The sequence below is a fragment of the Manis javanica genome, chromosome 7 (assembly GCF_040802235.1).
Source record: "Manis javanica isolate MJ-LG chromosome 7, MJ_LKY, whole genome shotgun sequence".
Lineage (NCBI taxonomy): Eukaryota > Metazoa > Chordata > Mammalia > Pholidota > Manidae > Manis > Manis javanica.
In genome coordinates, this window is record NC_133162.1 from 72,213,404 (window position 1) to 72,227,156 (window position 13,753).

Sequence of the window (13,753 nt, forward strand, 5' to 3'; positions counted from 1 at the left end):
TTTAGGATTATTTGTTTGTCCTTCATTTATCCATTAATATGTGCCAGTAACTGTGAAAGGAGGCAAGCATGGAGGAGAGGGTCTTGACCCTTAAAATCTGTAAGTACATCATCATGTGATATGCCAGCACAAAAGTAGACAGTTAAGAGAGAATGAATGAATGGGGAGGGAGGACAGCCCAGGAGAACCCCTCAGAAAGGCCATCTCACCTCTGTTGGTTGGGGTGGGGGGTGAATACTTCCCAGAGGAAGCCATGGCCCGAAGGATTGCAGTGATTCAGGTAGATGAAGCAGGGAGGGTTTTCCAAGCCCAGGACCTGGTTCATACAGAGGTGTGGAGGTGGAGAAGAGAGCCCAGGGCCCCTGGAGACCAATCAGGAGTACTGAGAGAGAAGTCAGAAGTACTTCCAGAGGAGATGGGTTAGCCTACAGCCCTGTTTCTTACCCCACATGGTTAAGTTCCTACAGAGCACAAAGCGAACCGTAAATCTGCCATAATTTTCTGAAAGAAGCTAATAATGTCTTCTTAGCTCTGGTAATGTGATAGATTTCTGCATACTGAAGAGATTAAGTACAGAGACAGGATTAAGAGCATTTGCATGACAAAGTATAATTAAATCCCAAAGGGGAAACCATACATTGGAAAAAACATGTAAGATATACAACTTACCAAAGCTCAGGGCAGATAGATACCTGGAGATCGCATGAAGCCATGGAAGAGGATGGACTTTGCATCTGTCAGGCTCCTTCTACTTTAATAATGGAACCTCTACAGCCAGTTTCCTCATCTTTAAAATGAGCATAATACTTCTTCACAGAACTGCTGTAAAGATTCAACAAGAATTATAGAAAAGAACTAATTCCATTGGTATGTGGAAAGCACTCAAACCACATTCTCTTCCCTCCTTTCATTGTTTCAAAGATCGTTACAATAAAAGTCAATATTTTTGAGTATCTGCACCAAGCACTTCACATACATTATCTTATGTGCTCTGTACCACAACCCATGCCTTTGGTACTATAGTTATTCCCAGCAGACAAATGAGAAACAGGAGGCCCTGAAAGGTGAAGTTAGAAAACTTGCCCCAGTTTTGAACAATTCCTGTATAAGTTGGGATTTGAATGCAGTTCTTTCTTCCTTCAGCACCCCAGTTCCTAACCCCTACACTCTTCCCCTCAGCCTGTGGTCTAAGACAGTGAAAGGGAATACTCTCCACAGGGGGTCTGAGCAGAAAATCGCTGTCAGAAAAAGCCAACTGTGGCAGAGCTGTGGAGAGACAAGTACATTTCTGGGGAAAGGAAAACTTTGTGGAATTTTTTCTAGAAGAATCTGGGAGAGTTCTACAATGAGTGCAATAGAACTGCTGCCCCTGTGACCCAGAGAGGACACACACTTCTTCTCTGTGGTGAAGCCAGGGACATGGCCTGCTGTGTTTCAGCCCTGTGGCCCTGGCTCAGCCTTTCTCCTCTTTGAACCTCACTTGACTCAACTACAAGATAAAACAAAACAGAAAAACAATAGTAGTTCAATCTCTGAGGGATTTTGCAAAGATTAGTTTCATTCATTGATTTACTGATTCATTGATTCACCCATTCACTCATTCATTGGACACAGACATGTTGACTTGTGAGCCAGGCACTGTACTGGGAGTGCTAATACATAGGCCATGATGTTGAGAAACTAGTAAATAATGCCATCTATATGTGAATGGTTGGTAACCATAAAGCATTATACAAATAATGTTTGGTGTTATCTCCTTGGCTAGGGAAGAGGGGGACATGTCCCAACAAAGTAGTTCAAATATTGTTTCTAGTAGTGAAAGTTTGTATCAACACTAATGCCCAATAATGCAAGAATTGCCAAGCAAAGAACATTCTATAACTCTTAAAGGTGTTAAGGGCTCTCCTTCTTCCAAAACAAGCATAGCTGTTGGGAAATATGATCTTTGGGGGTGGGAGGATTAGTCTGTTTGGGCTATAAGAGTGACAGAGGCAGAGGAGAAAATTACCCTGCAGAAAGTTAATAACAGTTCCAGAAAGTGTTTGCAAATCAATCCAACACAAGGGAGTGACTAAGCCTGAATCTGCACATGAGTGGAAATCATTGGAAAAGGAAAAAAAAATTGGGACTGAGTATTTTGTCTGAAAGATGACAAATGACCAGTTAGGCTGCCCCCACTGCCCCAGCCCAGTGCATTGGGCAGTTGTCCGGGCACTGGGTCGATGTGGCTGGGATGTTTTTCCCAGCCTGCCTAGATGCCAGGTCCTTACTCTGCCTTTCATTTCAGACTACGTCAATCTGTTCAGCACCAAGTGTCATGGCTGTGACTTCCCAGTGGAGGCTGGTGACAAGTTTATCGAAGCCCTGGGGCATACCTGGCATGACACCTGCTTCATTTGCGCAGTATGTTTTTGGCCTGGGGTTTCTGAGAAGGGGCAGGAGGGACCAATTGGGGTCAGGTGACCATCCCTGTATATCCCCTTTCAACTCTGGCATTCTGATATTCTGATTGTTTTCAAAAGCCAGCAAATACCCTGGTGCCTTGACATATCACTGTAAACCACTGTAAGCCAATAATTACTTATAAGCTAATGGGGCTTTGTTATATTCCATTCCATTAAGGACAACAGAGTATCCCAGGATCTGGCAGACCAGCAGCTTGTCTCCCCAGCAATGCTCTTAATAGGTGGGAGCAGTGAATGATAGATACTCAGGTTTAAATAGGGGCAGGTGACTTCCTGTGGGTATAGGTTATTAGATAAGATGAAGTGATTCAAGGGTTTTCCCCCAAATTTTTACCATGAACACCCGATTAGAGCTTATTGACTAGCCCTATGAAAGGCTGAGATAAGGTTTCTTTTGATAGAACCTTTAGAAGGCAGGATTGAGTATCATTTTCTTTTCCTAAATGGTCCTGTTTGTGATATATAGTTGCCAGGAGATAAGCCCTAGATTAACTATTAACTATGTGCAATTAATTTCTGCTAAACAGCCAGGTCATTCTTACCAAGAGATTGGCATCTTCCTTCGGAGGGCTTTGGGCTGGGGATGGGACATAGTAAAGAGCCTACTGGCATTTAGACTCTGCATTACAGTTAGGAAATAGCTGTTCCTAATAAAGTCCTGTAATGTGAGTCTGTAATTGACAAAACCTTATTTGAGAAAAATAATGTGCTATTACTACTTTTTAAAAAATCAGAGCTGCTCAAGGTAAATTTGGGGAATGTATAAACTATCCATGTAGTTTAAATGTGAATAAGTTTTATAGACTTATGGCAAAGGACAACCCTAGTCATAAAGTTTACTGCAGTGCACTTCAGATTTTACACTTCACTCCTATACTCCACTGTTCGTGGGGTGCATTGTATTTATTCTGTGTATCAGTTTGCTAGGGCTGTCATAACAAAGTACCAAAAACTGATGGCTGACACCACACAGATTTACTCTTTCACAGTTCTGGAGGCTAGAAGTCCAAGTTCAAGGCATCAGCAGGGGCCTTCTAGTGTCTAGTGGTGGCCAGCAATCCTTAGTGTTTCTTGAATTTTAGCAGTAAGACTCCAATCCCGCCTCCAGTGCCACATGGCTGTCTTCCTTCTGCACATCTGTGTCTTCACACGGCATTCTCCTTTGTGGGTGTCCGTCTCTGCGTGCTTCTCCTTTTTTTTATAAGGATGCTGGTCATCTTGGATTAAGGGTCCACCTTACTCCAGTATGACCTCATCTTAACTTACATTTTAACTACATATGCAAAGGTCCTACTTCTAAATAAAGTCACTGTTGTATCCTTGCTCTGGGTAGGCTGGAGGTACTAGGGTTTTGGACTTTGACATATGAATTTGGGGGGACGCAATTCAATCTATTACTCAGATTTTCCAGCTCTTTGAACAGGTTTTCTAGTTGCCTTTTGGGGTCCTTTAAATACATTAGGGCATCCCCTCCAAAAAAGGAGCTATGTGATGTGGATATATTAGCTTCGGGGCTGTTTCCTGCAGAGCCATGGCTCAGCAAGGCACAGCACAGGGCTCTGTGGCCCTTACATTCATGCAAAGGCTTGTCTGATCCTGAGACACTGCCTGCAAGTCTGGTTACCCAATTTCTAGAGGAATCTAAAAGACTTGGAGAAGGTCCAAGGAAGACAGTGGCATGGAATGCCTCTTTTCTGAGGGCAGGCTAATGAGAGGTCTGTGTGGCATGGAGAGGGAACCATGGCAAAAGTAAGCATGGGTCTGTTCCTTTGAGCCATGGTGTTTGTCTGAGAGCACAAGTCCCAGAGAATGACCAGAGGAAGTAATAAAGCTTAGGGTTGTTCAGGTTGAGATTTCAAAGTCTGATTATAGGCAGGCAGGAGAAGCCCAAAGGATCCACCCAGAGAGACCAGGCAGATCCCAGGGTGTCAAGAATCAGCATGGAAAACTGTCATGTCTTCCCCCAGACTAGCCCTGTTTGGCATTCACTGCCCCATTATGACATTGTAAAGTGCAATATGGTTTTACTCTTTGGAAAACAGTCTTTTGATGGGAAAACTGAGGTCTTTTTTTCCCTCTTTCCATCACTTTATATTTCCAAATCACTTTTGAACATTTATTTTCCTGTAACTTAAAAAAGAACCTAATAATAAAGGAAGATCAGGACCAGCTCTCCCAGTTCATGCACTGTTTTCCTATCAGTTAGACCTCAGGAGAGCACATATTTCAGACTAATTCCATTTACCAAGTATTTCTTGAATTTGGGGAGTATGAGAGTATCCCAGCACAAGTCTCCATCTTTGAGGAATTTAGAATCTTGAAAGGAAAACACAATTAAAGACCAGAACAAGCCAACATCTCTAAAGTTGATTTGTAAAATGAAGGCTGAGAAGGGCAGTGTAGGTAAGGGAGAGTGTTTAACTCCTGTCTGGCTTTGGCATTTGAGTTTCAATGGAAAGCATGTGAGTCCTGTCTTAGTGGGGGAAAGAAGTCCTACTGGCCCTGTTTTCCTCTAACTGGTTTCCAGCCCTTCCCCACTGGTGCGGATATCAGGAGGAGATAGGTGGTTATACTGTTTTTATGGACAGTCCTAGGGGCCTCTGCTGGCCTGTTTCATTGCCTTCCACTCTGTGAGATTAACACTGTCCATGGCCACCACTCTTTCCTAGCCACGCCCTGATGCCACTTGACCACAGAGTCTGGGGGTTGTACATCCCTGCAGTGCCCCTGTGCTAGGTAGTCTGGAGGCTTCCTCCACCATGAAGTCACCTTGCATCCTGTCTGCAGCATCCTGGCTAATGACACTGAGCGCAATTTCTCTATGATGGTTCCTGCCCTCAGCCCCCTCTTATCATTGGGCCACCTCTGAGGCTCTGGCCCTTCCTCACCCCTTGGTCTCTAGACCCCCAGGACCCTCTCAGGCTGAGTCAGCCTGAAGTTCTCACAAGGAGCCAGTGCTGTCCCAAACCAGGTAGGGTCTCCCCATCAAAGCCTCAGATATTGATAGGCAGCTCCTGGCCAACTCACTCCAGAACTGCCTTTCTATTTCCCAGGAAAACCCTCCTTACCAGTTGGATCCTAAGTTCCACCCTCTTGGACTTCAAGTTGTCACTAGCAGCCTGAAGCCAGTTTAGGAGCTTGGTTACACTCAATATCATGGCATCCACTTGGGATATTTTCAAAGACCTTCTCAGGTCATTGGCCTTCAGGGCCCATTGGCAGCCATGTGTGATCCAAGTATAACATCCCCAACTGGGCCATCAGGGCCTTGCACATGGGGCAACCATGATGCCACTTTTCTTTCCATTTCCCTTGAAGTAGACATATGCTCACTGACCAAAACTCATTTCAGGAGGGTGATTTCTCTAACCTCATGCCTGCCTGTGTGTCGGAACTATACCATTGCAGTGTCCTAGATGTGGTCCCCATTCTGTTCCCCATTAGGGATCCTCAGCACCCTCTTCAAGGCTGGGGCCCATCCCGGCCAATGTGACCTTCCCTGCTGACTGACACATCAGCATGTTGTCCACCCAGGGCCGCCTCTATACTGGGAGTCCAACAGACTTGGAGGGCTACTCCTGTACAAGTCTGGAAGCCCAGAACATTTTCAAGTAAACAGCCCCTCTGTGCTGTGGGGTAGGGGGAAATGAGCTTAGAATAGCTAGACATGGATTCCTAGCTCTATGACATCATAGGTCTGTGACTTAAGCAAGATACTTGGGCTCTCTGAGCCTGTTTTTCAGTTGTGAAATGAGGAAAAGTCATACCTGTCCCATAAGGTTTTTGTAAGAATTAAATGAGATTATTTATATGGAGTGTCTGGCATCCAGCTTGACCCACAGTGGCCTCAACAGTCATTACCTAGCTGTTCTTTCTCTGATGTCTCCATCTTCAAAATGCATTCATACGTTGTCATCATGGGGATGTAAAATTCTGCCTCCATTTTTAAATATAATATTTCCCTGCATACACTTTTCCATATTTGATTTATCTGTTTCACGGTGGCATTCCATTGGAAAAATGTACCATAAAAACTTACTTAATCATCACCCAATCAAGAGAAATTTTAGAAGTTTTCAGCTTTTAGTTGAGCACATGGTGCTGTCATGTTCTGTGCCATAGTTTTTGTCAGATAGGATTCTCCAGAGTGGTATTACTGGGGTATGGGGCAGGCACATCCCTGTGGCTCATCTTCAGTGCTGCTGCATCCATGCAGTAGACTGAGCTGAGTCACATGTCCCTCGTAATACACAACTAGGCCTCATTCCCTTTTGGCATTGCTGACTTTTGATTTATTACTTTTTTTCCACTTGCTGACTGTAGTCTTGTAAGGTTAAAGGTGACAAGCCATTGCGATTTTGTTTTAATTATTTTGTTAAATTAATAGATATCTAGTGGTATCTCATGCAGGTTTAATTTATTTGTCTTTAATTATTAGTGAGGACAATTGTTTCCAATGTGTTTGTTAGTTTACTAATGGTACTTCTGTAGATGTTAATTATCTCTGTGGATATTTATTTATAAACTTGTTTTGGTTCCTTTTAATTTTGGATAGCATCAATTGGTCATCTGCATCGTATATATTTTCTGTATTCCATTAAACTTCATTATTTTATTTTAATTAGAGTTTTATTCTGTGTTTCTCTTTGGATGCCTTACATTTCATACAGCTCCACCCATCTATCTGCTTTCGTTGTTACGAATTTGTAGTGGGGAGAAGAAGGCCGTTGCCTTTTCTCCTATCTGCACCTGACCGGGTTGTCTTAAAGGCGTGACTGAAATCTTTTGCTCATGTCGCCTGCCTCATGGACTGTGAGGCCCTGTCTCATGCCTGTCTGCTTTCTGTCCCAGGTTTGCCACGTGAATCTGGAGGGACAGCCATTCTACTCCAAGAAGGATAAACCACTGTGCAAGAAACATGCACATGCCATCAACGTGTAGGGAGCCCCAGACATCTGCTGTGGACCGGCTGGGAGCACTCATGCTTCTGGCAACAAAGGATTCAAGGAGGCTGATGCTTCTTTTTGGTGTTAGGGGAAGACAGAAAGCTACTGAGCCTTTTAGAAGTATAATTTTAGTCCTTTCTCCTGCACACAGATTGTGTATTTGCATAGTTTAGACTAGAAGCCAAATGAAGATTCCTAAACCAAGCTAGTAATTAATCCAACACTGGAATTGTACTTCAAATGTTTAGGGCAGAATTCCAAAAACTCAACAGGGAAGAACAGCAAGTAACTTTCCCAAAGGGATACACTTCCCTGAAGTCATGAGAGCAGGGACAGAGCTCAGAGCAGTGATGGAGAATCTGGAGCATTCTGTGCGGTTTTTTAGAGCTCCTCTGGCCAACAAGATGAAGTGCCAGACAGTACTCACTGTGGGGTATTTTTAGAGCCATAGCTGAGAGCTTGTTAGCTAAGACCCATTGGACTTTCCTCACCAAAAAAGGAAGTGTTATTCCATTACTAGCGTCACGGAACTACCTCTGCGCATCAGACTTCAGACCTTAACAAACCTGAATGTTCTAAGGCAGTCCAGATACCCGAAGAGATGTCTTCTGGGAGCTGCTGGGCACATCGCACAGCCTCGGGAAGGGCCCTGGCACACGCTGCAGATGAGCGACCCTCTCTCTATCTAAAACTCCCAACGTCCCCAGAAGGTTTAGCTCCATTTGGAATTGTGATGGCAAAGTGGAACTGGGTTTTTCCAGTTTTGCTTTGCTGTGTGCGAGAGGAGATTTTAAAATGAGGCTGGGTTGTGTCTGGCCTTTGTTTTGCTTTATGAGGTTCGCTAGAATGAATGTCCAGTCTTGTGCATGTATTTTACCCCCATCCTGTGACTGTTCACTTATGAAGTCTTCCTCTGCACCCCTTCCCTCTACAGGCTTAGTGATCTGGAAAAGAAGAGAGAGGCAGTGTCTGAAACAGGATGGCAGGGTAGGCTGAGAAAGTGTGCAAACTCTGGGTGGGGAAGAGGAACCTTATTTCCTGCCAGCTCAATAAGCACCCCTGATTAGCAGGACCTCCCACCTAGATCTGCACCATCCTTCTCTGAGGTTCCTTTACATACAGCACACTGATCATGTACAGTTGTTGGCTGTTAGAAGGAAAAGATGAACTGATATATACTCATTTGCCATTTTGGCCAATATTTTGAAACTATATGAGCTGAGTTGATCTAGCAATTACTGAACTATTTATCGAAATAGACTTGGGTCTTCAAACTTCTTTAAAATATTAGTTACAGTATGAGTTTAGTAAGCATTTTAAAGCTGTTTGGTGATAAAGAAGCTTAGTTTCTGAGATTGGAAACAATGTAGTCTCTCTTTTAGGAAGCACTGTTACTCTGCTTATTGAACGTGGCCTTAAAGCAGGCAGTTTGAGTGGATGTTTCTCACTTGAGCACAATACTTAGGCACTCTTTCAACTCACTGCTATTCTCTCCTCACTCCTGTTTGGATTTTCTCTTTGCACGTTTGAAAATATTTTATGAGAAAGCATCAGAACACTGTTTCTTCTGAGAACTAAGGCTTCCAGGGACTGCTCTTCTGCCTGAATGTGACCCTTCTCCCTGAGGGAGAAGGAAGGAGATAGATAGGTCCCTAGGAGGAGGCCTGTGTTTTTTCTTTGTCCAAGGGTGAGGTCACCAATGTCCCCCAGGAAGCACCAGGTGGGACATGAACGTGCTCCTAGCACAGGGCCCTTCTTCACCTTTGGTGTGTTGAGAAAGTGAATATAAAGCACCAGAGTAAACATCTGCTGGGAATGCCTGAGGATTTTCAGGAGTTGCAAACAAGTACGTTGGAGCATTCTGTTATTTTTGGAAAGTTCAAATGTACAAGGACAAAGAGGTTGCTGACTATACAGAAAGCTCTAGGCAGGTTTTCTCTTAAAAAAAAAAAAGTTATTAAATTATCAGGGACTGGTTTCAAGGAAAGGAGACAAGTTCCCTAGAGTTAAGATTCCAAAAATATCTTTTAAAAGGGTTTGCATGTGTATGCGTGCACATGCGCAGGCACACACACACTTGTTCTCTCTCACATACACTTGTGTGTGTGTGTGTGATCATTTAAAAGTGTATTATTCTTAAAAAGAAAAGTGAAGTATCTCAAAGGAGGCCTTCACCATAGTCATTTATCGAATCAGGTTTTCTCCATCTCAGAGCTAGTGTCAATTCTGAGGAAGTCTTTTATTTACCAAAACACAAAACAAAACAAAAAAATCTTAAAAGTAGCAGGCAAAGGAAGTAGTTTTCAGAATGGTCTCTTTGGTGTTTGTAAGTTTGGTATAGTGTTGGGGTTAAGGTTGTGTCTGTGTCAAGTTAACATCATGGATGTCCTATACCACCAAACACAGTTTTTCATAGTTCATGGTGAGGAGTACACTTTGAATCTACAGTTCTTGTCTCCTCATTGTTGACATTTATTTAACATTTATAAACATTAACTTTTTGCAACTGAGTGACTAGTGTCTGGAGTGTTTGTGTTAGGAATCCAGCTTTTATAACATTAACTTTTCAACCCAGGTACTCTTACTTCGGATTTTTTTTAATTTTAAGATTTCAAAAGTGGAATGTTGTGTGCTTGAGGTTGCACAAAAGTATTTTGCATGTTTTATCTTGTTTTTTGCCAGTGTGAATCCTACTTTTTAGCAAAATAAAACCCAAAATAGGATGTGCAAACACAGATTTTTCTGTGTAGTTTTTTTATGTGACACCGAAAATAGATCATTTCTATATGGCTGCAAATAAAAGTTTGAGACTAAACAAAATACCCTATAGGGAAATAACACATACAATTTGCTTGCTTTGTTGGTTGTGAGGCCCAGTGCCTTGTTTAAACAGACAAGGATATGTGAATAATACAAATGTTTTGCATACAAAAAGAATTTACCATGTAAATAATAAACTGAAGACCAGGCTCTGCCTCTTTTTATTTTGGAGAGGCTTATTTATTTAGCTACTTGGTGATTAAATATTTCAGATTTATTTATTTTTATTCTGTTCTTAAATGGATTCATTTCTAGAAAAGTTATATTTTCTTCCATATCTGTTGTTTTGAAATAAGCTGAGAGAAAAATCCTCTTCTGGCATTTTTTTAAGATTAATGAAGACCCTCCTGAGAGTGCTATGCTTAACAATACCAATTCATTTCTTTTTAAGGTATTATGTTTCTGGGCATTACTTTAAAAGAAAAAGAAATTTTTCATAATTTGATTTTTAGCACCTGAATCAGAGTTTGAAAGAACTGTGCAATTACAAGTAGAGATAAGATATCATTATTTGAGTACTTTTAAAAGCTATAGAAATTTTAAAAGTAGGTTACAGATTAAAGAAAAGGCTTAATGTCATAGAATTTAGAGTTGGAAGGAAACTGAGAGATCACCTGGGCATTTTGCAGACATGGGAACCGAGAAAGGGGAAGTAGTTTCCCAGCATACAAACCAGCTAGGGAGGCAGCAGGTGCCAGGGAATAAATGTGGACTTTGACATGGTAAGACTAGGGTTTAGATCAAGGCTGATCTAATACCACCTGAGTGAATCGGGAGAGTCTCTCTGAGCCTGCCGATCTACCTAAAAAGAAGGTAATAACACCTGCTTCACAGGGATATTTTGAGAACCAAATGCAGAAACTTGGAAGAAAATTGCAGTTCAAATATTAGTTACTATTACCACCACCAGAGTAGAGTCAGAACCCAAGGCCCACACACCTGTCTTGTCTTCTTAACTTCTCCAACTTGTCCATCCAGAAAAAAAATACACTGGGGATATCAGCAACAAGAATAAGTATCACACAAAAAGCCCAGAAATATGAACCACATGGACCAGGATTTGGTATCACTACCTTGTACCAAAATTTCTGCCCTCTTCACTGAGGATTTGTGGACTCAAAGGCAGGATAAAAATTGTTCATTTTCTCAAACAAATATTTATTGAGCACTTGCTATGTGCCAGGCCCTACTTGAACACTGGGAACATGACAGTGACTAAAACAGACAAAAAACACTGTTCTCATGGAACTTAGATTCTCGTAGTTTGGAAATAACCAAACAAAATTATGTTGGATTAGTTCCGAGGGGAAATATTTTGTCTATTTAAAGCTGCTGTAGAGGGTAACACTGGCATTCAGCTGGACTTAGGCTCACTGATGATAAGAACAAGGCATGAAGAATGGGTGCTGGAACATGGAATACAGCTGCACATGCTATTCACCTTAGAGCCCCACAATACACATATAGGAACTGTGCAAGTGCTCAGTCCCTCATCAAAGAAAACTGTTAAACTTATCTGGGCACAGAATATGGAACTCTGATTTGGAGAATACTGCCTAAAGTTTTGGTTTAGGCTTTTCTGAGCTCCAGCTTTCCCAGGACAATCCTAATGTCAAATAATCTTTCTCGACGATGCACTCACACACTTAAACCATTTTGACAACATGAGCAGTACATCCTTTTTTTCCTTTTCTTTTCAATAGACTGTATCTTTAGAGCAGTCTTAGGTTTGCAGCAAAATTGTACAGAAGGTACACAGACTTCCCATTACCCCTGTACCCATGCATGCATAGCCTCCTCCTTGTCAAGCTCCTCCACCATCTGATACATTTGGTACATTTGTTACAATCAATGAACCTGCACTGACACATCCTTATCACCCAGAGTCCGTAGTTGGCATTAGGGTTCACTCTTGGTGTTGCTCATTCTGTGGGTTTCAACAAATGTATAATGACATGTATCCATAATGATAGTATCATACAGAATCGTTTCATTACCCTGAGAATTTCCTATGCTCCACTTACTCATCCCTCCCTCCACCTTAACCCCCGACAACCAGTAATTGTCTTATTGTCTCCATAGTTTTGCCTTTCCCAAATGTCATATAGCAGGAATCATACAGTATGTAGCCTTTCCAGATTGGCTTCTTTCGCTAAGCAGTACACATTTACCTTTCTTCCATGTCTTTTCATGGCTTCATAGCTTATATCTTCTCAGCACTGAAAAATATCCCAGCAGTACATCCTTTTATTCTACAAACATTCCGAGTGGTGAAGCTCTGTTGTCGGGATGGAAGACGACAACACAAAGTTCCTGCTTTCATAGAGCTTACACTTAAAATGGAAGAGACAGGTAATAAACAAGTAACACATAGTCGACATAATTTGAGATATGGGAAAATAAAACAGAGCGATGTGTTGGAGGCTGGAATAAGCTATGTTTGATTGGGTGGTCAGGGAAGACCTTGCTAAGGAGGTGATATTTGGGCTGAGGTCTGAATGATGAGAAGAAACCAATCATATCAAAGTTTGAGGTAGAATGTTCTAGATAGGGGAATATAAATGTGAAGACATTAAGGGAACAGTTCTGCAACAGTGAGGGCACAGGGCTTGAGAGCAGAAGGAAAGGGTAGGAAGAAATGAGGTGGACAGCACAGAAGGCCTTGTGGGCCCTGGGAAGATGCCAGACAATGCCTTCCAATACCTGTCAGTTGCAAAGAGATAAAGTAAGTATTTGACTATAGGGACCTCACTTTTGATAAAAGAATACATTTTATTTCTCCTATAAGACTTTTCACTGTTCATCAAGCAATTCCAGATGAATATGACAAAATGTCAAAGTTGTATAGAGTTTTCTGAAGCCTGGGAAACATCAGTTCTGGGTGGGTGTGAGTAAATGGTGGAATTTCCAGAATCTCCTGCCTAGCCTTACTTCATTTACATATCAATACATGTTCACCACTTCAGAGCCTCTCACGGATCTGGGGCAAGTGGTAGAAAGGAAAATGGCCATTCTCTCCTCTCCTTTGTTCCTAGTATATAATTGGTCTGGCATCTGCCACTCACCAAGGACTCACCCATGGAGTTCCTCCCAGAAGGGGCCAAGGTGGCACAGAGTGAGTGGCAGTGGGAGAAGACAGAAAGGGCCAGGCCTAGCTAGTGAATTTGAGCAAGCTGTGGGCAATAAAAACAGTTTCTTCCAACCTATCCTTTCTCTTGACTTATTTCAGTTTCACTGGTTTCATAGAGAATTCACCCAGGCTGGAAACACCCTACTCACGGGAGCTACAGTGAATATGGCACAGTATTGTTTTCTGAAGTCTGGGAAACATGGACCTATGCTTGTATACACACCCATACAAAATTGCATATACACATATTGTGTTTTACCTAATTGGAATCATACTATACATACTGTCTGTCTTGAGATTTGCTTTCCTTTATAAACTATTTTTAAACTATGAACTTAACTGTCTGATCCTATCCAAACCTTCTATAAAACATATATTAAGGGTTATTGAGT

General features: G+C 42.1%; 1 protein-coding gene across 6 annotated transcripts in view; it reads left to right on the forward strand.

Moving 5' to 3' along the window:
• The window catches only part of LDB3 (LIM domain binding 3), a 57,073-nt gene extending 46,929 nt beyond the window's left edge, over nucleotides 1-10,144 (forward strand). For all 6 annotated transcript variants that reach the window (XM_017673211.3, XM_017673214.3, XM_017673212.3 and 3 more), the window contains 2 exons: nucleotides 2,288-2,403; nucleotides 7,317-10,144. In XM_017673211.3, coding sequence (XP_017528700.1) covers nucleotides 2,288-2,403; nucleotides 7,317-7,406 — 206 coding nt within the window. In that variant the 3' untranslated portion in view covers nucleotides 7,407-10,144. The remainder of the gene's footprint in view (nucleotides 1-2,287; nucleotides 2,404-7,316) is intronic.
• Nucleotides 10,145-13,753: the final 3,609 nt, after the last annotated feature.